General features: G+C 51.3%; 1 protein-coding gene across 3 annotated transcripts in view; it reads left to right on the top strand.

Moving 5' to 3' along the window:
* The first annotated feature begins 435 nt into the window (after positions 1–435).
* Positions 436–25,074, top strand: part of NTNG2 (netrin G2) — a 45,035-nt gene continuing 20,396 nt past the window's right edge. For all 3 annotated transcript variants that reach the window (XM_062011629.1, XM_062011628.1, XM_062011627.1), the window contains exons 1-2: positions 436–648; positions 18,797–19,440. In XM_062011629.1, coding sequence (XP_061867613.1) covers positions 436–648; positions 18,797–19,440 — 857 coding nt within the window. The remainder of the gene's footprint in view (positions 649–18,796; positions 19,441–25,074) is intronic.

Below are 25,074 nucleotides of genomic sequence, written 5' to 3'. Positions count from 1 at the left end.
GCACCATCTCACGGCCTCTCCAATTTACTCCTATCAAATTTCATCAGCGACTCAGAACTTGATCTTTATATTGATTGACTGGAGTCACCTCCAGATATTTTCATGCTCATTTGGAAGCCCTTTCATACAATAAAAGGGGGGGAAAAAAATGAGGTTAAAGACGACTTTTGACCACTGATCAGCAACTCCAGCCAAAACTTTCCTAATCAAGTGATTTGCAAAGTTGGCTTCTGTGCCAGAGAAACTTTCCACATCCAAATACAGCGTGTGGAGTGGGATCATTCCTGTTATCATCTGGATCTCCTTCAACTGGATCATTTTTAGATGAGGAGTTTCCATGCTGATCCCGAGAGCAACCCCTAGCCCAGTAGCTGCCTTCCTCAGGACTCTCGGCACTGCCCTCGCCCAGGGATCCTGCACTTGGCCACAGCTGCCATGCTCTACCTGGTTGCTCTTCTCTTGCACTGTCTCCCCTTGGCCATGGGACAGTATGACATTTGCAAGTCCTGGGTGACCACGGACGATGGCCCATCATGGGAGTTTTATGCTTGTCAGCCCAAGGCCATGCGGATGAAGGATTATGTGACAGTACGGGTGGATCCAGCCGGAATCACTTGTGGGGACCCGCCGGAGAGATTCTGCACCCATGTAAGTGTTTTCTCTCCTTATTTGACATGTTATAACATTTCGGTTCAGGGTGACAGAGGTGGCTGCTGCCTAGAGCTCTCAGTTTCCTGATCTGCAAAATAGGTAGAAGCTGTCCTGCCCATCCTGGTGCTTTGCTGATGAGAGGTCAGCCCTGGAGCAGGGATGGTGCTGAGGGGAGGGCAAGGAGGAGCCAGGGAGGGCTGAGCAGGTCCTGGACTGTGGTTGGTGATAAGGTCTAAGTTTTGAGAAGTCTCTACCCCTAATGAGCAGACAACCTGAGCTGTTCTTAGCATATCCCTCTGCTTCCTAAAGCATGTGGGATGTTCCCCAGCCTCATCCCAAAAGGCTGCACGAGCACTGGGGTTTTATCAGAGGTGGGTGCATCATCTCAGGGTGAGTGAGGGGCCAGTTTGGCCCCTGCACACTGGTAGCTCAGGCAGTTGGTCTGACTGCCACAAATGTCACTGAAGTCCCTGAAAATGTTGTTCTCCCTCTTTTCCAGCCTCCCCATTAAAAGTCTCTGTGGACAGACTGTTCCCCTTACAGTTAAAATCTTTAACTTATTTTCTCTTAAATATTAATCATTGCATTTCATTCCACGCGCCACAAAGCTCAGCAGGAGCATTTGATTTATAATTCACAAGGCTTTACATTGTTGAAAAGAGTTGAGGGGTCAAAGCAAAGAGTGAATCAGTAAGGCTGTAACATCCCCTCCCAAATGTCCTCCAGGAGTGGTCCAAGCACACATTTAAGTTGCAGGGACCAAGCCAGCCCGTGCTGACAGGGTTCTCACTGGGTAAGCTCCAAACAAGGAGTGTCTTCTAAATAGGTACATTATTCTCTATAATGATATGCCTTTGAATCAGTGAAGGGATTTTCTATTGGCAGCATTACATCAGCTTGTATACCCCATGCCTCAGTTTGCCACCTAGAAAAGGCACAAAGACTTATAAAATACACTGGGCCCAACCAGCTCAGGGCATGTCTTCAAAGTCCAAGAGAGAAGCGCTCCTTTGATGCCAAAGGATGCCAAACATTTCTGACCATCAGAACATGCTGCCAGCAGTTACCCAGTTCCTTCCAGCCTAAGTGGTCTTAGGGAAGACATTTTCACTAATTCCAGAGAAGTAGCAGCTTTTCCTTTCAAAAAGATCATTTGAAAAGAAAGATTAAGTCCAATAAAACAGTTCAGTGTTGGTGGGTCAGGCTGGGTTTCCATTTAGCTGGGTGGCTGCAGAAGGATTAAAAGGTGAGCACCAAGATTGCTGTCCACTACGTTCACTGCAGCTATTTGCAAACCCTTTCTGGTTAAGGATGCTCCAGACTTCAGCTCCACCGACCTCCAAGGAAGCAAAAGACACAAACTGCAATCAGCTCTCTACATTCTCTTGATTCAGTCAATACTGAGCTAAAATCTTTCTATTCTGGGCAGCGTTTCCTCCTGGCGTACGCCTGCCATGTGCTGCAACACTTGCAAACACCGTGTACAGCCGTGAATGGGAGTTACACTAATGCAAAACATGGATTTGCCTTTCTGTCCCTGCCTCACCCCAGGCTGTGTGCCCGGCCCAGCTCTCATCTCCCCAAACAGAAACCAGCACAACGTCCCCAAGCAGTTCCCTGAGGAAGAACCAAGCTCAGAGCAAGGGATTTTAGATTTAGGGGATGGGTTTATGAAATGCCACTAAATTCCTGGCCCTTTCTCCCCCATCTTACACCACTCTGGAGGATAGGAGCTTTAAAAATGACACAGATGAAGAGCAGCCGTGCTGAGGTGAGCAAGGAGCCCACCCAGCACTGACTGCACAGAGCAGGAGATGGCTGAAGGAGAGATCCAGGCTCTGGTCCAGCCTGAGGACTTGAGGTGTGCTGAGAGGCCATCAAGGTAAATTTTTCATGGAACCCTGTCACAGTGAATGACATGTGACCATTTCCTGCTGAGCATCCCCTCGTGGTCAGTAGAAAGCAGAATCAGCAAGAAACAACCTTTCCCTGGCCAGCCCTGGGTGGTGACTTGACACCTATTGACGTGCAGGGAGAGGCAAGTAGAGCCTGCAGAGGATGTGAGCAGACTTTTGCTCCTCCTGCACAAAGGGAGAACTGGGCAAAGATCAATGTCTCTGCCCACTGATCATTGCAGCCTCTGAGCTCCAGCCCTTGCTGCAAGAGCAGAGGGTTAGTGCCTCCATCAGCCAGCTCCTCACCTGCCAACCTGCTCAGGTGCCTTTCAGCATCCTGTTATCCTTTCTCTTCAGGTTTTAATTATTGTTATGTAACAAGTGGGTTCTCAGAGGAGCTTTGGCTTTCCAGCAGAGAAGTTCTTACGGTGACTATATTGCTTTCTTAGGTGTCTTTCAAAACAGCAGGGTTCTGTCCCTACAGTTAAACTAACTTCCTCAGAATTAAGCACAGCCCAGCAGGACACCTGCGCTGCTCAGACAGCTCAGATCAAAGACACACACACAAACAGCCCTCCATGCTTAAAGGCAGCCAGACAAGAGGGAGCTGGACAATATCCCCATGCCAGGGTATCACTCTGGGCAAGACAGAAAAGGAGAGTCCTGGTGAAAGTCAGGATCCTGTAAGACACTGAGTGTTTCCTATGAGGCTGTACCAGTGCCAGGGTGGCATTGCACAGCCCACAGGATCACATGCCACAGTTGTAACAACTTTGAGCAGCACTCAGAGAATTCTGCAGAAAGGAGATGCCTGGGGGACTGGAGGAACTATTTGGAGGGTTGTCTTGTCTGATTTACAGCAATTCTGGTCATATCTGGCTGCTCCCTTCTGGTAGGAAAGCTTTTTGCTGCTTATTAAAGTTGGGGGTTTGCTTTTTTCACAGTTCCTGGACCTTTCCCTGTTCATGTCAGTGCCTTTCTGGCAGGGTCACCTGAAAAATGAATTGTACTTTCCCTCCTGGCAGGGCAGGAGGAGTGGTGAGAGCAGGAAGACGGATGGATAAGTAAATAAAAGCCTGAATGAATCTAAAAGCATGACTGAAAACTAATAGGGAATGGATGTTTTAACCAAGGAGGTTGAGGGAAGGGTGAGACTTGAAAGATCACGTCTAGAGCGTGGCAAGGGGCTGTTAAATGCAGCTCTGCAGGGATTTGCAGGACAGGCAGAGCTGGGGAATGGCAAAGCTGCCCAAGGGCTGCATGGGACAGAGGGGGGATGCAGTGTCACCTCAGCATCCCACCCTCCCGAGGAGGAGGATGGCACAGCTGGCAGAGGGCTCCCAGACATTGAGATATTCTGAGGTGATCAAGTATTTCTCCAATACAAAGCAGAGACCTTTGAGGATTCCACTTCTGAGCACTGGCATTTACACACAGGATAAAAAGAGGCAGATTCTGGGGGCAGATTACACACGGGGTGAGTGGCAGGGAGGGAGCAAACACCAACACCCCCAGTCCCTGCTCTAAACAGGTTTGCAGCTCAAAGGGTTTTCAAATTGTTCTAGCCAAAGCAAGGAGATGAGTCTGGAGCAGCTGCCTGTGAGCAGTGACCATCAGAGGATGGTTTCACTGCTCCCTCACACCCGGCTGGGAGCTGCCTGCCCCTGGCTATGACACAGGAGCCGTTCCCTCCCTCTCTCAGAGGTGTGGAGACAGTATTTCTTGTTCAGACAACACTCTGTGATGCAGGGCTGAGCTCTCAGCCCATATTGATGGGTCAGGGGTATTTTTATTTGGCGTCAGCATTGTTTCATCAGCTAATAGAGCTTGTTGATTTTGGCACAGCTACATGAGAGGAAAAGGCTTTATTTATTCATTACGTGTTCAGCCAAATTTGATGCTTAGTTTAATTCTTAGCTAAACTTTTCTGAATGGCATGTGGTTATAAGGCTTGTACTAAAGAACTATTTCTCTTAGGAGACTGGATGCTAAAATTGGATAAAGCACGTAAAGTTTTGGGCACAGAAACCCTTTTCCCTGCATTCCTAGCTCATCTCACATACAACTCTACCCAACCTCTTCATACCTCTCTTTAGGTGCAAACAGGATTGTGGGCTTGGGGGTGGAGAAAGCTAAAATCAAAGTTCTTAAGAAGGAAAATGGAATTGCCTCAGAGATGCCCTGTCAAAAGCAGTTTTAAAGATGCAGCATGATTTGGTGGTTTAAGGATGGATTCATCCCTTCTAGTACCCTGAGCAGAGATAAAGCCCACAGCCCTTCCCCAGCCCATGGGACGTGCCTGTGCTGCCCCTGTGCAGAAGAACCAGGGAGAGGGGGCAAAATGCAAAGGGTCCTCAGCCCTGCAACTGCCCCAGGGTTGAAAGGCAGCCTTTGGGCTGAGCAGAGCCCATGCACAAGTCAAATGGAAAAATCTTTCCAAGAAAACTAGTTGTGCTCTCTCCTCCTTGAGTAAATCAGCACTACCCACTGTTGATTGCAAACCCATCCCTGGTCCTAGCAGAGGGCTGGGAATCAGAGCTCCCCTCTTGCCCTTCCTTGTGAGACTTGTGTAACATTGGGGACAATTGTATTGCCTTTATGCCAAAATTCAGCAGCACAAGAAATCCACTCCCTGCTGTCAAATCACTGATGACATCTTGGTTGGGGTTGTGAGGGTGAAAATCTGCATCTTTCTTCTCACATCTGTAACATGCCAACAGTCCCCCTTCAACCCTCCAATACATTAACACCTGGAAAATACTCCCCTTCCCTTTGAGGAGAGACTGGAAAAGGCAACTGCTGCCATTTGCAGCCAGATAAAGGTTTCTTAATCCACCCCTTGTGTCCATCCTGGCGTTGCTTTTGAGCATGAGAGGGCTGGGGTCTTTGGGCTTTGTTCCCACCTTTAATCACTTCTCAGCATCAGGCTTACTGCAGAGAACACTATTTGAAGTCAAGATCAACAGCTCCTTGCCCTTGGGGCCAGACCCTTGGATTGCATGTTATTAGCTGCTCAGCAAATTACACACTAGTCTCCTGCCACCGAGGCAACTCCGGAGCGCGGCAGGATCTCAGTGTTTAAAAGCAGAGGCTTTACAGAAAATGAAAGAATACATTTCAGCTTTAAATTAGAGAGTGCTGAGCAAATGGGATTTCCCCTCACAGTCCACAGCAACTGCCTTAAATGCCCAGTTCGGGATTCATCTCGTTGTAGAGTGAGATGCTGCTCCCCTAACAAGGATCATTTCCACTTGCTGATGGAAGAGACACGGCCATAAAAATCAAGCTGTCAAGTAGATTTAATTGGTACAGTGAGCAGAAAGTTTACCCCCATCTTGAACAAGATGGGAAGGAATCGACTGCTTTTAAGAAGAGCTTTGCTTTTCAAAGGGAATAGTGTCCAGATAGGAAAAGCTGCAGAGAACTGACTCCAAGGTCTTGCTGGGGAGTGTGGCCAGAGCTGGGGAGGCAGCTCTTATCATACACCAGCTCCAGGTGTCAGAGTTTTCCATAAGCAATTTTTGAAGCTGGAGAGATTCAGGGAAGCCCTTCCTATTTATTTAAGTCTGTATTGTATTCTCCAGCATAGACACAATTTCCCATTGAACTTTAAAAGGAATTCTCCCTACAGAAGCGACAGGAAGGAATGCTCTCCCACTGTGCTCCAGTTTCCCTAAGTGAAAGTCCAGTTTTAACCTTAGTTGAGCCCACCTACAATGTCAGACCCCAAATAACCTTTTTCCTACTAGGATTTGGAGGCATGAGGCTTTGGCTGAACCAGCCCCACAACCCTGCCCATGTCCCACACAAGTGAAAGCCACATTCCTTCTGGCAGTATTGCAAAGCTGTGGAGCAACAGAAGGGTCAGAGCGGTCAGTTCACTGATCCATCTGAAAATCCCCACTCCAAAACAACCCAAACTGCTTTGCTTTCTGCTCCTGCAGCAGCATTGCATGCAGCAACCCCTGGGTCATCTGCAGCAGTGACAGGCAGTAAACTGCACAAGTAGGTCTGTACAATCAGCACTGGATGGGCACCTCTGGCCCCTGCTGTTATGCTCTAGGGCAGCACAGCAATAAGGAGGCAATGCTGATGTCCACAATGGGAACCATCCAAGCAGTGCTGAAGTCCTTCCTCAACAGGGACCATCCAAGCTCTGCACCTGCTTTTGGAGAAACCAAGATGGAAATGTGCCCAAGCAGCACCAATCCCCCTGCCCATGGTGGGAATGCTCAGCAGGGTACAGAGCTTATGGCAATCCAGCAATGGCTGGAGGGTCCCTGAGGTTAATGAATTCCTCATGTGACCTAGCTGGTGAGCTCCAGCAAACGTGAGCAACAGCAGCTCAGCAATGCTTGGCTAGCAGAGCCTGGATTTCTGACTCAGAGTTGTTATGCACGTGGGCTGTTGCTGACCTGCTTAGCAGGAGCTCTCCACCAAGCTGGTGTGAGCACCGCTGCTGCCACCCTCTCAAAGGAATCCATCTCCCCAGGCACCCAGCCTGCAGTGCTGAATACGTCCTGGGCATTACTCAGGCAGTTCATCACAGGGAGAACTAGAACAGATTAAACTGATTTATACTCCCAGTGAAAGCATTTGCCAGCCCCCTTCCCCTGGCCAAGGTGGCTGCTTCACCTCCACGGTGCTGCCATTAAGGGGATTTGGGGGAGCCCTCTGAAAGGAGAGGCTCCTTGGGCACAGCACAGTCCCAGCCACCGTCAGGCACCTGCTGAATTGTTCCCCTAAAATAGACCATAAAGCAGCCAAAGACTTCACATGCGAGAGCAAAAGCAGAGTGCTTGATGCAGCAGACACAGGAGCCCTGATCAGAGGCCAGGGGTAGGTGCAGGGGTGTCCACCACTCAGTTGTGCCCCCTCCACTAAAGCTTTGGGGAAGATCTGCACCTCCATTTAAGTACCACAACAGAACCTCCTCTTTTTCTCTCCCTTCCCTTTCCCACTGCCAGGCTTCTGCATCTTGCCCTCCCCCATTCAAACTATCAGGGCCTCTCTTACAGAATAAAATATTAATAGCGGCGTAGCGAGGCTCTCTGCAAAGCCTGCATGTATTGAGCTTACAAGGCACACAAGCTTTTAGAGAGCAGGACACTTTTCCTACTTCCTAAGCATTTTCTTAGTCCTGAATCAATAATGCACTCGGAGCCCAGCACACAGGTCGCTGCTGTTGTGCTCCTGCTGGTCGGGGCTGTGGCCACGGGTACATCTCTGGAGCAAGATGTAAGAGCTTAAAAATCTGGCACAGAAAGGATGAGGAAGGATCCAAGCAGCCTAATTTGTAGACAAGTTTCAGGGAAGTGCCCTGGGAAGAGCAAAGCTTGCAACTCTCGGGTACAGAAAGTCTGGGTTTGGAGACAAGCTAAAGAAGCAGTCAATGGGATTAAATGCCTGCGCCTTTGAACGCGTGCCCACGGTTGTTGGCTGAGGGGTGCCTGGTTCAGCAGCTTCTGATCTCGGGCTCTAGGTCAGGCTGTAATCCACAAGCTTGCAAGGATGCAGTCCTGCAGGGGAAAAGGTGGGTGCTGGGTGAGCCCAGGGCACCAGGGGGGATGGGGTTAGAGCAGCTCACCGATGGATTAGCAGGTCACAAAGAAAGAGATGCTCAAAAATGATTCCACGGGAGGCCGGGCTGCGGGTGTGTGTCCAGCACACATGAGATTATCTGCTTAGGAGTGGAATTTTCCAGGCAATGTTAACCCTGTGTCACCCTCAGATGGGCTGCACACACATCTTTTGGGACAAGGTGCTGGGCAGGGGATCCAGCAGCAGAAGCTGAACCGACACCTGGCTGGTTGGGGGTTCAGAAATGGAAGTGCTGCCTCGTGGTCACTCTGCAAACAGCATGCTTGGGGCCCTTCTTGGAGAGGTCACCTGTGGACAGGGCTGATTTCAGTCTGGAGGCTGAATTTCATCGTGTCACCAGACTTTCTGACCGTTTCTGGCTTAGCCAGAGTGGGCGTGAAGGGATTTGTGTGTGTGCAGCAGTGAGGGTGGACAAGTGACTTGGGTCGGGCCTTGTGTGTGATGGGCAACATCTCCTCCAGGTCCAGCTTTTGTGGAGAGGATGCTTCCTGCCTGGATACCAGCCTCCCACAGAGGTTGTCATCTATGGTGCAAAGATTAGTTCAGAGCCTTTTCACGGAGGCACAAAGCAGACCATGGGGGAAAGTCTCAGGGACAGCAAGGAGTGAGAGCGATTGCCTCGACCCTCTTGTCAAGATTGAGTGAAGAAGTCACTGCTTTGCCCAGCTGCAGGTGCCTGGAGGGGCTTAATCTTCAAAAGGTGGAGCTCCCAGCTCTCCTGGTGAAGCTCAGACCAGCCCCTGGGATTCCTCCCTGCCTCAGTTTCCCCAGCTGGAGATGGGACATAATGCTGCCGTCACACAACCCTGTCTGGCCCTGTGACATTTCCCCATGGCTGGTGGGTAGAAAGGCACAGCACTGAGCTGGGATGAAATATAAACGAGATGCTTCTGCAATTCAGAAGCAGACAGGAGGGGGGAAGGGGAAGAGCAGCCGTGAGTAGGGGCTGAATCTCTCCTCTGGCAGAGAGACGGGCCCAAGGGAGCCCGAGAGCCGTGAAGGAGCTGGTCGCTGAGCGAGGATCTGCTGCAGGCCGGAGGAAGAGGCAGAAAGCGAAGGAGAACGTCTCTCTGAGCACGTCCCGGCGTGTGCGCGCCAGGAACGGTGCCGAAGCTGGTGGTGCCGGTTTCTGCTGACTCATGCTCTCCTGAATCCCACACGCAGCCAAAGTGTGTCCTGACACCCGTGCTCAGGGTGACCTTGGCTCGGACAACCTCCCACCTGGGGGGAAGGGGAAGGAAGCGGAGGAGCAATCAATCCCCCAAAACCACGGCCCGGGGGGAGATGGAGGGAGTGACATTCAGCTGAGCCAGAATTAGCAGCGGATCTGTGGAGGGACCCCATTTCCACCCTATTAATAATTCATTCCAGCTCTGCCTTTACCTGCTCATAAACAGCAAACAGCTTGTTAGTGGGGACGTTTTTCTCTCTCTTTGCTGTCTCTGCCCTAATAAGAATCCCTTGAAGATGACTGGAGGGAGGGAGGTGGCAAGGGAAGGGCACAAGAGCAACCAAACCAGCCCACCCTGAGCTTCTCATCACATAGTCACAAGACTCCCTGCCCCAGAGCCTGCTGCCTGCCAGCCAGAGCTGCCCTTCCCCTGCAGAGGTGAAGCTGTGAAATCACCTCTCACACCAAACCACAGGTGCCTTCCCATAGCCTGTGTACTCACACAGCCCATTTAAAACCATCTCCTTGGAGAGTCACCACAAAAAGGACAGCAATGCCTGCAGGGTTGGAAAGGACCTTTAAGGTCACCAGTTCCAAGCCCTCCCCTCACCCTGCCCAGCCCAGCACTGACCCATGGCCTCAGCATCTCAGCTCCAGGGCTTTGGGATCCCTCCAGGGCTGGGCACTCCCCCACTCCCTGGGCAGCCTGGCACAGGGGCTGACACCCCTGTCAGGGAAACAGTTCTGCCTCAGCTCCAATCTCAACCTCCCCTGGAGCAACTTGAGCCCATTTCCCCTTGTCCAATCACTCATTATGTGGGAGAAGAGGCTGACCTCCACCTTACTCCAGCCTCCTGTCAGGGAGTGTCAGAGAGTGCTGCTGTCTCCCCTCAGGCTCCTCTTCTCCAGGCTGAACACCCCCATTCCCTCAGCCCCTCCCCAGCCCCTTGTGCTCCAGCCCCTTCCCCAGCTCTGTGCCCGGCTCTGGCCACGCTGCAGCCCCTCAGTGTCCCTGTGGCAGTGAGTGAGGGGCCCAGCCCTGAGCACAGCCCTGGAGCTGCGGCCTCCCCAGGGCCCAGCACAGGGGCACAATCCCTGCCCTGCTCCTGCTGCCACACTATCGCTGATCCAAGCTAGGATGCCACTGACTGGCCTTCTTGCCCTCCCTGGACACGCTGCTGGCTCCTGTTCAGCCGCTGTCAATCTCCCCACATCCCACAAGCATCAAGTGAGGAGGACAGAGTCTTTCACCCTGGCTCTCAGGGAAGCGTTGATGTGGGGCTTTTTGCCTTGACAGAAGCTTCATATTTCTCCTCAATTATCTCCCTGCTCCCAGCCATCTCTGCTGGTGAGTTATGCCACTTGCCAGCTGTTGCAAATAATCGCTGTAAATTAATTACGGTTGTTTCACCCCTCTGATCCCTCCCAGCCCATGAATAGAGTGAAAATTAATTGTCAGAGAGTATTTCCAGTTCTCTGGGAGTCCCATCCTGGCCACTGGCAGGTTATGGTTTATGCCCTGAAGCATGAGACTTAATTACACACAAATGTTATTTTTGATCATGGAATCACCTTGTCTTTTCATAAATCCAGACAGAGCAGCTGAACCCTCAGGTCAGAGGCAGCAAGAGTGAAAATACCCCATAATGACATTAGGACAAGCTCATGTTTTCTCCTGTGTAAAAGCAATTCTGTTTGGGAAAGAGCATCAAGTCCTGGAGCAGTTATTGGAAGGAAAACCAGGGAAGTTTCCCAAAAGACACTTTGCTCAGTGTAACCCTTGTAAAAAAAAAATGTGTTGCAGAAGATAGGTTTCTCTTGGTATCAGTGGGGAGGGTGAAGGTGGTTGTCAGTGGAGCTGGGTTGAGGACAGCATCTTTCCTATTTGGTGGATTATTTCTGGGTGCTGATGGGCACCAGAGTGAAACCACAGCTCAGCTGGGACAGGGACAGAGGTCCCTGCAAAGTCTCCACAGAGCCAGGGAAGCTGGAGCAAGGGATGGAGACAATGCAAAGTTCCATGGCTCAGTCTCAGTGTGAACTGGGGGAGCTTGGCTGAGCACAAGAAGCAAGAGAGCCAGTGTGCCAAGAGAATTGTTTCAGCTTTATCCTGTAGCCTCCTGAGCAAATAGATCCAAGTTGCTGCTGGATGGGGAAAAGGAGGGGGAGAGAATAAAAGGGGGGAAATATGCTCAGGAGAGACAGGGATAGAACAGGCTGGCCCCTGCTCCCCTCCATATGGATTGGGGACCCCCATCTCCCATGGCCATGACAGACAGGTCGTTGAGGGAAGGGGAGGCTGCAGGCCAGCGTGGTGGCACAGGGCCATGGTGGGTTGTTAACGAGGCAGGAGGGATCAGGTGCACGTCAGGATTTTGCCAATGCCATTGTTTTGCAGAATCTGGAGGAAATCTGATACCAAGTTAAGGACTTTGATGCTGTGCAAGGACTTTGTGAGCCTCATCAGCTGACCTTTAAGCAGAAAATCAAAGGCAGGGTCATAGGTGCTCAGCAAGAAGCGGAAGGGACTTGGGATGCACCCAAGAGCTCCTTCAGCATCATGGCTGGATGGGGCAGGTGCTAAGGAGGGATTGTCCTCTCCTGAGTGGAAGTAAAGGTTCAGACTGAGGTTTCCTTGGCCACAAGAACTCATAAAGAGGAGGGATGGGGGTTTCTGTGCTGTCACCTGTCTCACTGCGACTGCTTCAGCAACCACCCAGCTCACAGGCTGTCATAACACTGCTTTTGCACAGGGATGTTTCTCCCCTGAATTACTAGTGTCACTCAGAAAAACTGAATGAAAACCTACAGATAAGAGAAGCAGCTCCATGCAAACCCTTCTCACCCACAGCCCCTTCACCTCCCACAGTGATGGCCAGTGCCAGCTGCTGCTAATGGCCTTGTGACATCCAGGGGGAACAACCTCTAGCAGACACCAGACCTTCTCCTCTGCTTGGAGCCTGGTCATTAAGCAGATCTCTCGTTTCAGAGTCTGCAGAAAGCTCCTCCTCATATTGAGGAAGCCAGACATGGCTTTTCAAGCTGTTTATGCTACAGAGGGGAAAAGCAGCCCCCAGTCCCAAACATTGTCAGTGCTTGCAGGAACACCTGGAGACACATCCAAGGTCTGTGAGCTCTCTGGTTGGGTTTGAGACACAGTTCTTGGTGGAGGGGGAGGAAAAACCACTACAGATGAAAGGAGCCAAGAGAAACCACACATGAGCATAGATCTTTATGCCAAAGAAATGCACCAAACCTTTTTCCCCTTTGATAAAAATCTTCCTGTAATAAAACAAAGACTCTCCTTCCAACCAAAAAAAGACCAAGCTTGGATTTCTGAAACCAGTCAAGTTGATCAGACCTTGTCATGACTCTTATTAGGAGACTGACTATAATTAACAACAGGGTGACATAGGTTTTTAACAGCGGCCTTGGCTTAAGCAACACAATTCCATCAAGCAGAAGAGACCCCTGAAAGCAAAGCAACTCAGGAGGGGATTCCTCGGGCCAAGACACCATTAAACAAACCACCCTGAGTTATGAGAGCTGTGATGAACATCTTTGGCCACGCAGTACAAACTTTCCCATTATCTACTTGCTTTACCTTGCTCAAACCTTGGTAGTTCTTTTCCCTTTATTATGATTTTTCTTCTTCTTCATTGTGCAGCTAGTGGCTGAAATTGCTTTGCAGATTCCCTTTGGCATGGAGATCTCCAAAAAGCTGCAGTTTTATTTCTGTGCAGCTTTCACCATTCACAACAGATGTCTAGTTTGTTTAAAATATTAAACAGCTTAATGATTAATCGAGTAATTTCACCTACAAAAATATATAATTTTATGCTCTGAGGCTTAAAAATGGCATTATCTGCCAGGAAAAAAAAAGCAAAACAACTTTGTGAGCTCATTAAGAGCCTTAGAAACCAGCTGGGCTTTGTAAAACCAGAGCCTTTTACTGCGGCTGTTTTCCCCTGTTCCCTCCCCTCCCTGCAAGGTGGGGAGCAGCTTCACTGCAGCATCCTGAATTCCTGTCATCATGCTTTCTCAGACCAATATCTTGTTTCTTAAATCCTCCTCAAGGAGCAAGTCCCCACTGTCACCTTCAGAAAGTCCCTTTTGCAGCGTTTCTGCCGGTATCAACATGAGGAGGCAAAACCCAAGGGCTGAGTCTGCAGTTGCCAGGACTGGGACATCTTTCCAGCTCAAGATGTGGGCACATGTGAACCTCTTGAGGTTCAGCAAGGCCACATTCAAGGTCATGCACCCAGGTTGGGACAACCCCCAGTGTCAATATCAGCTGGAGGATGAAGGGATTGAGAGGAGCCCTGTGGAGAAGGACTTGGGGTACTGGTGGATGAAAAGCTGGACACAAGCTAGAGGGCCAACTGAACCTTGGGCTGCACACAAAGCAGCATGGCAGCAGGTTGAGGGAGGGGATTCTCTCCCTCTGCAGTTCTGTGTCTAAGTCTGGAGCCCCCAGATCTGTGTGAGCAGGTCCAGAGAGGGGCCACAGAAACAGAGGGCTGGCGCACCTCTCGTGGGAGGAAAGGCTGAGAGAGATGGGGTTGTTCAGCCTGAAGAAGAGAAGGCTCTGGGGAAAACTTATTGCAGCCTTTCAGTACTTAAAGGAGGCTGACAAGAAAGATGGGGAGAGACTTTTTAGCAGGGCCTGTGGCAGTAGGACAAGGGGTAGTGGTTTTAAACTAAAAGAGGTGAGATTCAGACTAGACATAAGGAAGAAGTTCTTTATGATGAGGGTGGCGAGACACTGGCATAGGTTGTCCAGCAAAGTGGCAGCCACCCTATCTCTGGAAATACTCAAGGTTAGGTTGGACAGGGCTCTGAGAAATCTGATCCCAGGTGGAACCGTCCCTGCTTTCTGCAGTGGGCAGACTAGATGACCTTTCAAGGTCCCTTCCAACCCAACCATTCTATGATTTGCCCCATGGAGGCACAAGCCTGCTGTGATGCCATTAGTTAGGACAACTTGCCCTCAATGAGGACAATTTCCTTGCAGTTTTCCCCTGGAGATCTGCCCCTTTGGGCTGAGCTGGGGCTGAGCAAGGTTGCAGTGCTCTTTGGTGCACCCTCAAGCAATGAACAACCAGAAGAGCATATGCTGGAGAGCTGGAAACCTGCAACGTCTAGTTGCCGTGAGGACACTCACGACTGATTTAATAGAGTGAGACTCAAAGTGAACTGGTTTATTTTAAGCTCCCTGAGACCAAGTTTGCCTGGCTAATGCATTCTGACTTTTAGATTGAAGACGTAAATATCTTGAGACTTTGGACAGATTCTTTGGAGGACACACGGCTTGGAGGAGGAAACCAGATTCAAAAATAAGATCTGGAATTGTTTCAACAGGGCTATAACTGATCTTACCAGGACCCACGGAGCAGCCAAAGCATGGCCATCTGCTTCCACTGCCCCCCTGCCCTCCAGGCTGGCTTCAGACCACCCCACCGGCAGCAAGATGCATTCAGCATCCCGTGGAGGGAGGACAATTCAATAAACCTAAAACCAAAAAGGAACACTTCATTTGAGCAGAGGAAGCCGTGGTGATGTGAGTCACTCGGTGGCTTTTGAGGCTCTCCCCCACCCCTCAGCACTGTCACTTAGAGGTTATTTTTGTGTTAGCCCTCTTACAACTGCACAGCTCTCGAGCCGTGCGCTGCTCCTGAGCATCAGGGTCCTTAAAGATGTCTTTGGGCTTGCTGCCTGCTGAGCATGTTTACAGGGTGGGATGTACATCAGGGATTGTTCACCTCCATCCTCTCTTCTCTGGGAGGAGCATATGGGAGACAGGCAGAGTTTTGGCTCTGCTTCCTCCTCCTCTTGTCCCGCCAGGTTCCCTGCAAGGGCCGTGCCTGGCCAGCCCTGTCCCTCCAGACGGGACACTGGGAGGGGATCATATTTGTCAGACTCATTTGCTTCCCTCACTGCTCCTGAGAAGCCTGTTGTACCTCCCACCCTGGCCACCTTTTCTTGGTCTGGGTAATGTGACCAAACCACAATAAGAGAACAGAGTCCTTCCCTTGTACAATGTGGACACTGCTTAAGGAAGCACCCACCAGTGGCTTCATAGAGGCATCATCCACAGCCCTGAAGGTGAAGGTGGCCACTGTGGGCAGCTCAAGCAGCAGATAGTCAGTAGAGATTCATTTTACACCAGCTCAGGGGCTTTGGCAGCCCCGAGGGCTGCCACACGCAGGGAGAGGAAGCCAGACAGCAAGAGCATTTTTGCTAGGACGGCTCCATGCACAGACTCCTGCTCACACAGAGTTGGACTGAGCAGCAAGGTGGGTTAATCCAGCAGCTTTCTGCTAACATCTTAAGCTGATTCCCCCCTTGAGCCCACCAAGACACTGCACTGATGCACCCTCCTTCAGACAAGAGGTGAAAACAGACCTCCAGGATGGTCTTTTCAGGACCGTCCTGTTAAGCCATCTGTATGGCCACATTGGCAGTAGGACCATACTGCAACACAATATGTTGCCTCAGCATAGGAAGTGTCCTCAGAGCCCCCAGCCCTTCAGCTGATGGAGCTTTTTCTTCCTTTTCCATCAGCCACCGCAGTAAAGCCGTGCTAAGAGGCAGCTACATCCCCCAGCAGGAAGCTGTGTCTCATTAGCAGAGGTAAACAATTCCTCTGAACGTGACGAGTCAGGAGAGCATATTAAATATGTCAATATCTTAGGGGGTTTTAATCCCTGCTCCACAGCAGCGTGCTGCAGCAGGGGAGGGCTGCTCAGCACAACTCAGAGTCCCTCCACACCCCTGCTGGCATCTGCCCTTGTTCTGAGCATCTCCTTTTTGGGGAGTGGGGAGCACCTGAGCAGGTGCCCTCACTCCTCAACCTCAGCCACCTGAGCACTCCAAATGATTTCCCCTGCACAATTAAACTATGCAGCCATTTGCTTTTAAATCATCAACCAAAGCTTTAGCAGGCTCCCTGCACCTCGGATGGGCACCACACCAGAGCTCAGCAGCTCCAGCCCTTTCTCCCAGCACACACAGAGATGGCCAAAGACACACATCACTCAAGTTGAGGCTGTAACAGGCAGAGCAAATCCCAGCACAGCACTCATGGCCTCACCATCAGGCAGACACGTGTCCCAGGGCAAGACAACGTTGAAAACAGTGTGAGTTTTACCCTGTGTTATCAACTGGCCTCTGTTGCTTTCCCTGGCAGCACACACACACAACAACACATGCTTTATTTACAGGAGTCCCCTTTTCTCCCCAAGGCTGCTGCTGCATCCCCTGCAAAGGAGCCTGGTGCTCACATCCAGATCAGCTGCTGGTGGAGCAGCCTCCTGCCTTATTTACAGCCTGCTACTCACACACTACTCAGAACACAGAATTATTTATGTCCTCCTGAGCTTTTCTAGGCTCCTCAGTGCTGTGGACTCCACTCACTCTACAAACAGTTGCTCTCATTCAGCGTGTGGCTCTGAACTGCGGGGAGGCACCAAAGGCCCATTTTACAGACACGGTGTGGAGAAGCTCTAAGTAGTTCCCAGGACTTTTGTTTGACCAACTGCAGGTGGCAAAGCTCACATTTTCCAAAGCACTTTGTGTTACACATTGTTTTCTGCATTCAAAGCACAGTCCCACTCTGCACCTGAGGGCATCCATTTGTATAGATCAGATCCCCTCCTCTGCTTTGCTCGGGGTGTACAGGGAGTACACTAAAAAGCAGCTCACAAGCATCTGAACTCCAAGTTTCCCAGGTCAAAGCAATCAGGATCAACCCCCAGTGCCATGGACACAGCAGCAGCCTTTTCGCATTCTGGGATTCTCCACTCTTGCAGTGAGGCTCTCCCAGCCCTGGGACACAACCAGCCTATGCAGACCTCAGCCCTGCACCTCATCTCTCTGAGCTCCCAGGTCCCAGGATCAGCTCCCTGTGAGCTGGGGACCAGCAGCCCCTGGCACAGCCCCAGGGCCAGGCAGGCACACTGCTCCCTGCACCTTCCCACAGGTTCCTGACCATACACAAAGCATTCACAAACCAAACCACAAAATCCATCTCAGTCTTACCTTGCAAGTCCACGGTGCTCAGGAGGACCCAACCTCCTACCCCAGCAGCCTCCTCACCTCCAGCCAGCAGCTCTGAGTGGTTCCAGCTGCTTTATCACCTCCTCCTCCTCTACCAGGTGGCTCTGCCTCCCTGACGAGGGTCCCACTGCAGCACAGCCAGCAGTTGCACCAATCCCTCTCCCTCCTCTGATTGTTGAGTGCAAGAGGGAAGTGAAGCAGCAGCAAAGAAATGCTTTGCATGCAAAAAAAGATTTCCAATGTGTTGCAGAGGGTTTTTTTGTGGATGGTACCCCCTATGACACAGCTCTACATCATCCCCAAGGCAGGTCTGACCCACAGAGCAAGTAATGACAGGCTTTAACACACATATGGATGAGCAATAAACCCATTGGCATGGCAAACCCTGGGGCCCACCTCCACAGCTTCAACATTTGGTGTGTGATCTTGACAATCTGCGGTTCAACACAGATGGATATGTGTATGTGTCCCTGCAAAACATGCAAGCTTGGCCATGCACTGTCACCTGGGGGCAAAATGGGATGTCTGGGCCTGCAGGCAATGAGTGAGATTGTCACGTGGATGGGATGAGCCATCCTTCCCTCTGTGTCCCTGCAGGCAGGTGAGGACTGTTGCACCTCTTGCTTGCTGCTGGGGAAGGCAGCACAGCTTGGGAAGTGCCTGTCCCTGTGGGCACAGCTGTTTAACTCAGTTTCTGCAAAGACAGACATAAACTGATCTTTTCTTCTATTTGCCATGGGTCAAGGACAAGCAGCAAGTGGCTGTGGGAGTCCAGTGGACCTGCTTTGGCAGGGGGCTTGGACTCGATCTCTAAAGGTCCCTTCCAACTCCTACCATTGTATGATTCTATGAAAGTGGAGACACCAGGAGCCCACATCTCCAGTCCTGTCCCAGCTCAGAGCTGGGGAAATGGGGTTTCCCTCCTCTAGCAGTGCTGAGAGGTACTGGGGGGAACGGTGTGTCCCTGGCCTGTTCAGCACCAGGAGCCATGAGAGGCATGGATGTGCTTTGGGGATTTTAGCCATTCAGTTCTTGCCAGGGAGCAGGGTGAACACAGCTTTACATGGGCTTGTAATTCAGCCTGGCTCACGGGGAGTTTCTCAGAGACCATCTCAGGGAAAGTGCTTTCTATTAAAATTGCCCCCGTGCCAAACTGAAAGGCCCTTTCCCAAAGGGCCTGTCAAAGGAAGCAGCTCAGCCATTCTTAGAGCAAAGGCAAAGCCAGATCTTTCTGTCTTAAATTCATGCTCAGAGACAGCATCATCCAGAGACAGACCCCTGGCACACTCCAGCCCAGCAGTTAAGATTTGACACAAGCAGCTAAAGCCAGGGCCCAGCACGAGCTCGGCCGCGTGCCCACGGTGCCCAGACGATGCCCAGGCGTTGCCTTCTTCTCTCGTGACCGTTGTTGTCGTTCCAGGAGAACCCATACCTGTGCAGCGACGAGTGTGATGCCTCCAACCCCGACCTGGCCCACCCACCCAAACTCATGTTCGACAGCGAGGACGAAGGGCTGGCCACGTACTGGCAGAGCGTGACGTGGCGCCGCTACCCGGAACCGCTGCTGGCCAACATCACCTTGTCCTGGAACAAGAGCATCGAGCTGACAGATGACATCGTGATCACCTTCGAGTACGGCCGACCCACCATCATGATGCTGGAGAAGTCGCTGGACAACGGGAGGACTTGGCACCCTTATCAGTATTACGCAGATGACTGCATGGAGGCCTTCAGCATGCCAGCACGGAGGGTCCGGGACCTCTCCACCACCAGTGCCAACAGGGTCCTCTGCACAGAGGAATATTCCCGCTGGGCGGGCTCCAAGAAAGAGAAGACCGTCCGCTTCGAGGTGAGGGATCGCTTCGCCATCTTTGCTGGCCCTGACCTCAAGAACATGGACAACTTGTACACCCGGCTGGAGAGCGCCAAAGGGCTCAAGGACTTCTTCACCGTCACCGACCTGCGGATGAGGCTGCTGAGACCGGCCCTGGGGGGCACCTACGTGCAGAGGGAGAACTTGTACAAGTACTTCTACGCCGTCTCCAACATCGAGGTCACCGGCAGGTAACGGCTGCTGTATGTCTGTGGGCGTCTCTTCTCGGAGGGGTGAGAAGAGGGTTGCTGCTTGAAAACTAAACCCTCAGCATTTCTGTCGAGCAGTAAGATTAACAGTGTTTCTCTCTCTCTAATACCCTTTCTTCCCAGGCAGGGTCGCATAAAACAGATGTGTCCTTGCAGGGGATGGCTGGGGCACCTCCAAGGCTCTGTTCTCTCAGAGCTGTGTCCTCCCAGAGCCAGCACGGAGGGGTGGGACGTGGCTTGCATAGAGGGTGAAGGTCGGAGTTCCCTCTCACAGACCCTGTCCCCAGCTGTGCAAACGCAGCCAGCCTCTGCCCAAAAGCCTCAGGGACGATGCTAGTGGATCTCTAGTGGGGGGTGAAGAGTGTGGCTCAGCTGCCTGAAGTCCAGCTCACTGCCAGTACAAGCAGGATGGGTCATCCTGAGCCAGTCTTGCACCCGTGGAGCAGCCTGGCTCCACCAGCCAAAGTTTGGAGTGAGGGTAAAAACCCTCTGACAGAGCTGGGGCAGGGGGAGGCAGGAGGGGATTTGTTTCTCGTGGTTTTTGTTTTTCATTGCTCTTGTACTATGCCATATGTTACATTATGACATCAACTGAAAAAGCAAAGTAAGGTGGAAAAGTGCCGAGATGGCTGATTTCCCATCCAGCTTGTGGATTCAGAGCAAGGCTTACAGAGGGGAACAACCTCCCCATCACCCACCCAGTGCTAACAGCAATCACTACAGCGACAGAGGAGCCGTTTGTGGCGGTTCCAAACCGTTTGCTTCTGAGACTTGCAAGCCTAAAAACCTCCAAGTGTTTTGCAGGTGCCCCCGAGGCTGGTTTTAAAGGGGCTGGAAGGAGGGAGGAAGCTGCAGTGAGGGATGGGAGAGCCCTTCCCTCCCACGGGGACAGGCAGGAGGCAGCAGTGAGGGCAGAGGGGTTAAGTCTCTCTCAGAGGGGTTAAGTCTCTGTTACCAGGTGGAGTAGAGATCCACAGTCCTCCAGCAGCTCAGGATGGGGCAAAATAGCAAAGTAATAGTGAAAAATAGTAAGTGGAAGAGATAGAAAGCAGGCAAAGTCCAGAGAAAAAGCCAACTTGCTGCCTTCCCCTCCACACTGACCACAGCCAGTCCTGCCCCTGCTCTGCCACGTCCCTTCTCCTCTGCAGGGACACTTGGTGTTACTGACAGCAAAGCCACAGGGACCAATTCCCAGCCAAAGCCCAGGCTGGCTGAGGCAGCTGGCAGGAAGGGTTGGAGCTGGTGGATCAACCTACCCAGGCTGACTAAACTCTGTAGCAGGGATGCAGAAGTTTTCACCTCAGAAAGTGGTAAAACAGGATTAAATGACAATACTTGTGCAATGACCTTTGGCTTCCAAACATGAGGGTAACCAAGAACTTGTTACTGCATCTGCAGCAGCTTTGGGATACCTGATGCTTTAAGATCTGTGTTAAAATACTCTTGGTGTGCCATGAGTTCCTTTCTCCTCAGAGCCCTTCACCTTTTCTGCCTCCTTGGGCAGGTTTTGTTGCTTCAGTACTTCTGACTTCAGGACTCTCCACAAAGCAGCACCCAACTGGCTGTCAGCTGCCTCCCACCCCACACACCCAGTGCCCCAGCAGCTTTCAGACTCATTGGCCAGATTTAATACCATTTAATAGCAGCAGAGATTGTTTCAAGGAATAAAATATCTAACTTTGTATAGAAGCAACTAGGGCAGGGGAGGAAAACCCTTTCAAACACCCCCAGGAGGTGGGGGGCACAGCCTCTGTGAGCTATCTGAGATTCCACACTCACCTGAACCTTGAGGACAGCACTGACAAGGGACAGATGGATGAGGAAGACATCAATACCCGTCCTGAGCTAACTCGTCCATCTCCCATGGGCACAGGGCAGGGCAGGACAGCTGAGGAGCTGTGGGTAAGTGGTGTATAAGGTGGAGAAGCTTCATGTGAATTAACTTTGCTCCTGTGATTATTCTGGCCCCAGCAAGCAGGTTTTTTCACTGGAAAGCAATCTAATCCCAGCTGTAAGCAAAGCCAGTTACAGTGCAGGGATGGAAACCAAATTAAATCTTGTGTATGGCTCAACAAGGGGTGGGTTATTGAAAGGAAGAGAGGAGAAATCAATGTGAGCCTGACAGGAGCACTGCAGGGAAGGGGGGAGGCAGAGCAGGCAGGGCTGAGGATGGATGGTGCTTCTTCCAGGACAGGGGAACAATCACATTCAAGGAGCAGGAGGAAAGTGCCAGAGAAAATGAAGGGTGATGTTAGGGATCAACCACAGAGGTCATGGGATATGAGAGAATCACAGAATCATTTTGGTTGGAAAAGACTTTTAACATCACTGTGTCCCAGCCCTGCCCTCACCCTGCCCAGCCCAGCACTGACCCACGGCCCTCAGCACCTCAGCTCCAGGGCTTTGGGATCCCTCCAGGGCTGGGCACTCCCCCACTCCCTGGGCAGCCTGGCACAGGGGCTCACACCCCTCTCAGGGAAACAGTTCTGCCTCAGCTCCAATCTCAACCTCCCCTGGGGCAACTTGAGCCCATTTCCTCTTGTCCTTCCCAGAGGGAAGACACAGGTGAAGAAATGAAGGCTTAAAGGCAAAACAGAGCCAGAAAATTCCACCTGGAGAGTGGAGACATGAGCAGCCTCGGGAGAGTGGAGGGGCCGTGCCCAGACATGGTGTGTGGCATTGCCTGTGCCCTGTGTGGCTCCAGCATTTTGGGAGGCAGCTGGCAGTGTCTGCAGGGTGAGGAGACACGTGGCAGCTTGTTTCCAGTTGATGTTTATGGTCAAGGAAAGAGCAAAATGCCTTCCCCTCAGAGCAGAGCGTGAGCCTCAGTGGTTCCTCACGCTGCAGCCATAGCTCGTGGGTTCAGAGAGGTTTTGCTGATCCTCTCAGTCCTTGTGCTCCTGAGCCTCTGACTTCACCCCTCTGCTTCCCACCAAGGAAAATCTCTCACAGAGATCTCCCAGAGCTTTGGGGAAAAGCAGAAAGCGATGGAGCAAAGGACATGGGGAGAAGGGGAAGGAGTTTGCTGCCTTCTCTCCTCCCATAGGCCAGATGGATGGGGCAGTCAAGAGTCTGCCAGGATCTCAGGGGGATGTGGTGAATCCTGAGGCTCTTTGCACCCTTCCTGCCTGCTGCTGTGATGGGCTGGTCCTTCAGGGTCTCCTCTGCCTGCTCCACCTGCATCTCCCTCTGTCACAGCCTCAGCCAGGTCCATTTCTCCCTTGATAGCTGACAGTTTATTTTTACTCTCTTTCTTCTTGGTATCTTTTTTTTCTTCTTGCTTTTTCTTTTTTTCTTCTTCTTCCATCCTGTCCCTATTGATCTGCAGAGTAACTGGAGATGCAGAGGAGTCAAGACAGGAATAGACACGAGCAAGCCCTTGGCCTGCTTGCCTGTGTGCCTGCCAGACACGGCAGGGAGAGGAAGAGGAAAGACTTTTCCCTGCAGATCTACAATTCACTTCTTAGTTTGCTCCTCAGCTCAGCAGTGAGCTCGGTCATCTTCTCAGGAATGGGTGAATGAGCTTTTCCTGGCTGCTGGCTCCCTTTTCCATTACACACAGTGTCTCTCTGGAGTGATTTTTCCCCCTTCATAACGTCAGTCACCGCAGTGCTCAGCAGGGCACGCTCCATCACAGAGACATTAATAAGCCATAATTGAAGTTAATGTGCCATGGCCTGGACACGTGGATCCAGTTAGGAGAAATCAGACTGAGCAGAAGTGAATCAATTTTAGGTTGATTATTAAGATTTCTCTCCTTTGTCCTCCTCTGCCCCAGAGCATGCTTTCTCTGTCTGTCTGTCCATGCTGATGGAGATGAGCAGTCCCCAGAGGAAAGCAGGAGGAGGGAGTGTTACTCATCACTGAGCATCTCCACATATCAGTGCTTCATCTAGGGCTTTGCTCAGGCCAAAGAGGCACCAACAAGAAGATGAGGTTTCCAGTTTTGTAAAGGTATTTATTTTCCTCTCTTCACCAGTTGCCTTTTGAGGGGTTTCCTTGACTCCTCTTTTGCTCACACAAAAGAACTGAAGGGAAAGCCCTCTGTGCTGCCCTGCTTCCCCCTTGTGTGGCTCTTGGGGCCATGCATGGATGCTCTCAGGGAAGTTTTGCTCTCTGTATGACTTGGAGAAGTTAGTTGGTTGGTCTTGATGATCTTAAAGGTCTTTTCCAACCCAAATGATTCTCTGATTCCTCTAGCTCAGCTCAAACCAAGGGTGCCAGCACAAGCAGGTCCCAGGCTGCTTTGTCATGCTTCGACATTTGTCCTGACTTGATGAAGCTGTTGGAAAGCCTCCAGCTGGAGAGGTTTGAGATCTTGACTTCTCCAACAAAGCTGTGTCTAGAATGGAGGAAAGAGGTTTGGTCCATGGAATTTCTCACTGAGGGTCTTAGATTTTTGTCTGATGACTGATGCTCCCATTGAGTGCCTTTCCCTGAGGATCAAAGCTGGGCCTGTTGGCTGCACTATCGCTGCTTTGCAGAGGAGGGACAGGCAGGGATCTGAGGCAGGTGATCTGTGAGAATATGGGCTTCCCCAGCCAAGCTTGCCCTGCCCCATTTCCAAAGCATCACCCCCAAAATAGCCACAGGCTCACCCAAACGTCCCCCAGCTAGCCCAGCACCCCTGCAGCCAGCTTCCACCTGTGCTCAGCAGCTTTGGGAAGACCACAAAAATCAGGGTGAGCACTGCCTGTGCCTGCCCCCACTCCTCCACTCACAGCTCCTGGCAATAAGACTTTGGGGCCCAGGAGGTAACAGCATCCTGGTGTCAAGGACAACCAAGTGTGTGCCAACGGTGCGTCGCGTTGCTCAGCCCGTCCTCACCTCCATGCTGGGCAGCCCCCGAGAGCTGGATGGCTGAACTTCCCTGGCATTCCTCCAGGCTGGAATTAGCTTGAGTTCAAGCAAAACTTTGCTCTTGGTCATATAGTTAAATGAAGTGAATGCACAGCAACTGTTTGCTTGGCTTTCCTTGAGTCTTGTGCAGGTTTTTACTCCCACTGCAGCAAGATGGAGGGGAAGCTTGCTGAGCGGGAGGGAGGGGCTGAGTGAGAAGCCCAGAGAGCTCCTCCTTCCCCCACACACTCGTGACACTTTGTCAATAACCAGAGACTGATGCTCAAGGTCCTATTACCTGCTCCTGGCTTTGGTTTGTGAAGGTTTTTGTTTCCCCTCCGATTTCGTTGCCGAGCTGTGTCCGGCCCTGAGCGGATAATAGAATTTCATCGATAGACTGAGAAGGTGATGTATGTTAAAGCACTTAATATAAAGAGACTTCTACAGGAGCCCAAATTCAATTTGGCCAATGAACTCAATTGCAGGCATTATTGCATTCCAGGAGAAAGACCAAGAGCATTTATACACATTACTCTGCAAATATTTATGTTCACCTATCCGTGTGATGTCCTCTTCACCCTTCCTCCCTTCTGTTGCCCGACCCCCTAATGGGGAAGCTTGGTTTTGTGTTTGCTTTTTAAGACAGCTTTGAATGTAAATAATGTTCCACCAGTCAGCAGGATCTTGACAGCTGGTGAGTGTCAACTTATTTAAAATAAATAGCCTCTGGAATGGGAACAGCCAGTGAGCGTGCTCTCCACTTTGGCATCTTTTAAA

Source organism: Colius striatus, chromosome 19, assembly GCF_028858725.1.
Source record: "Colius striatus isolate bColStr4 chromosome 19, bColStr4.1.hap1, whole genome shotgun sequence".
Taxonomy (NCBI): Eukaryota; Metazoa; Chordata; class Aves; order Coliiformes; family Coliidae; genus Colius; species Colius striatus.
Note: the sequence above shows the minus strand (reverse complement) of the source record. Positions and strands in the feature narration are given on the sequence as shown.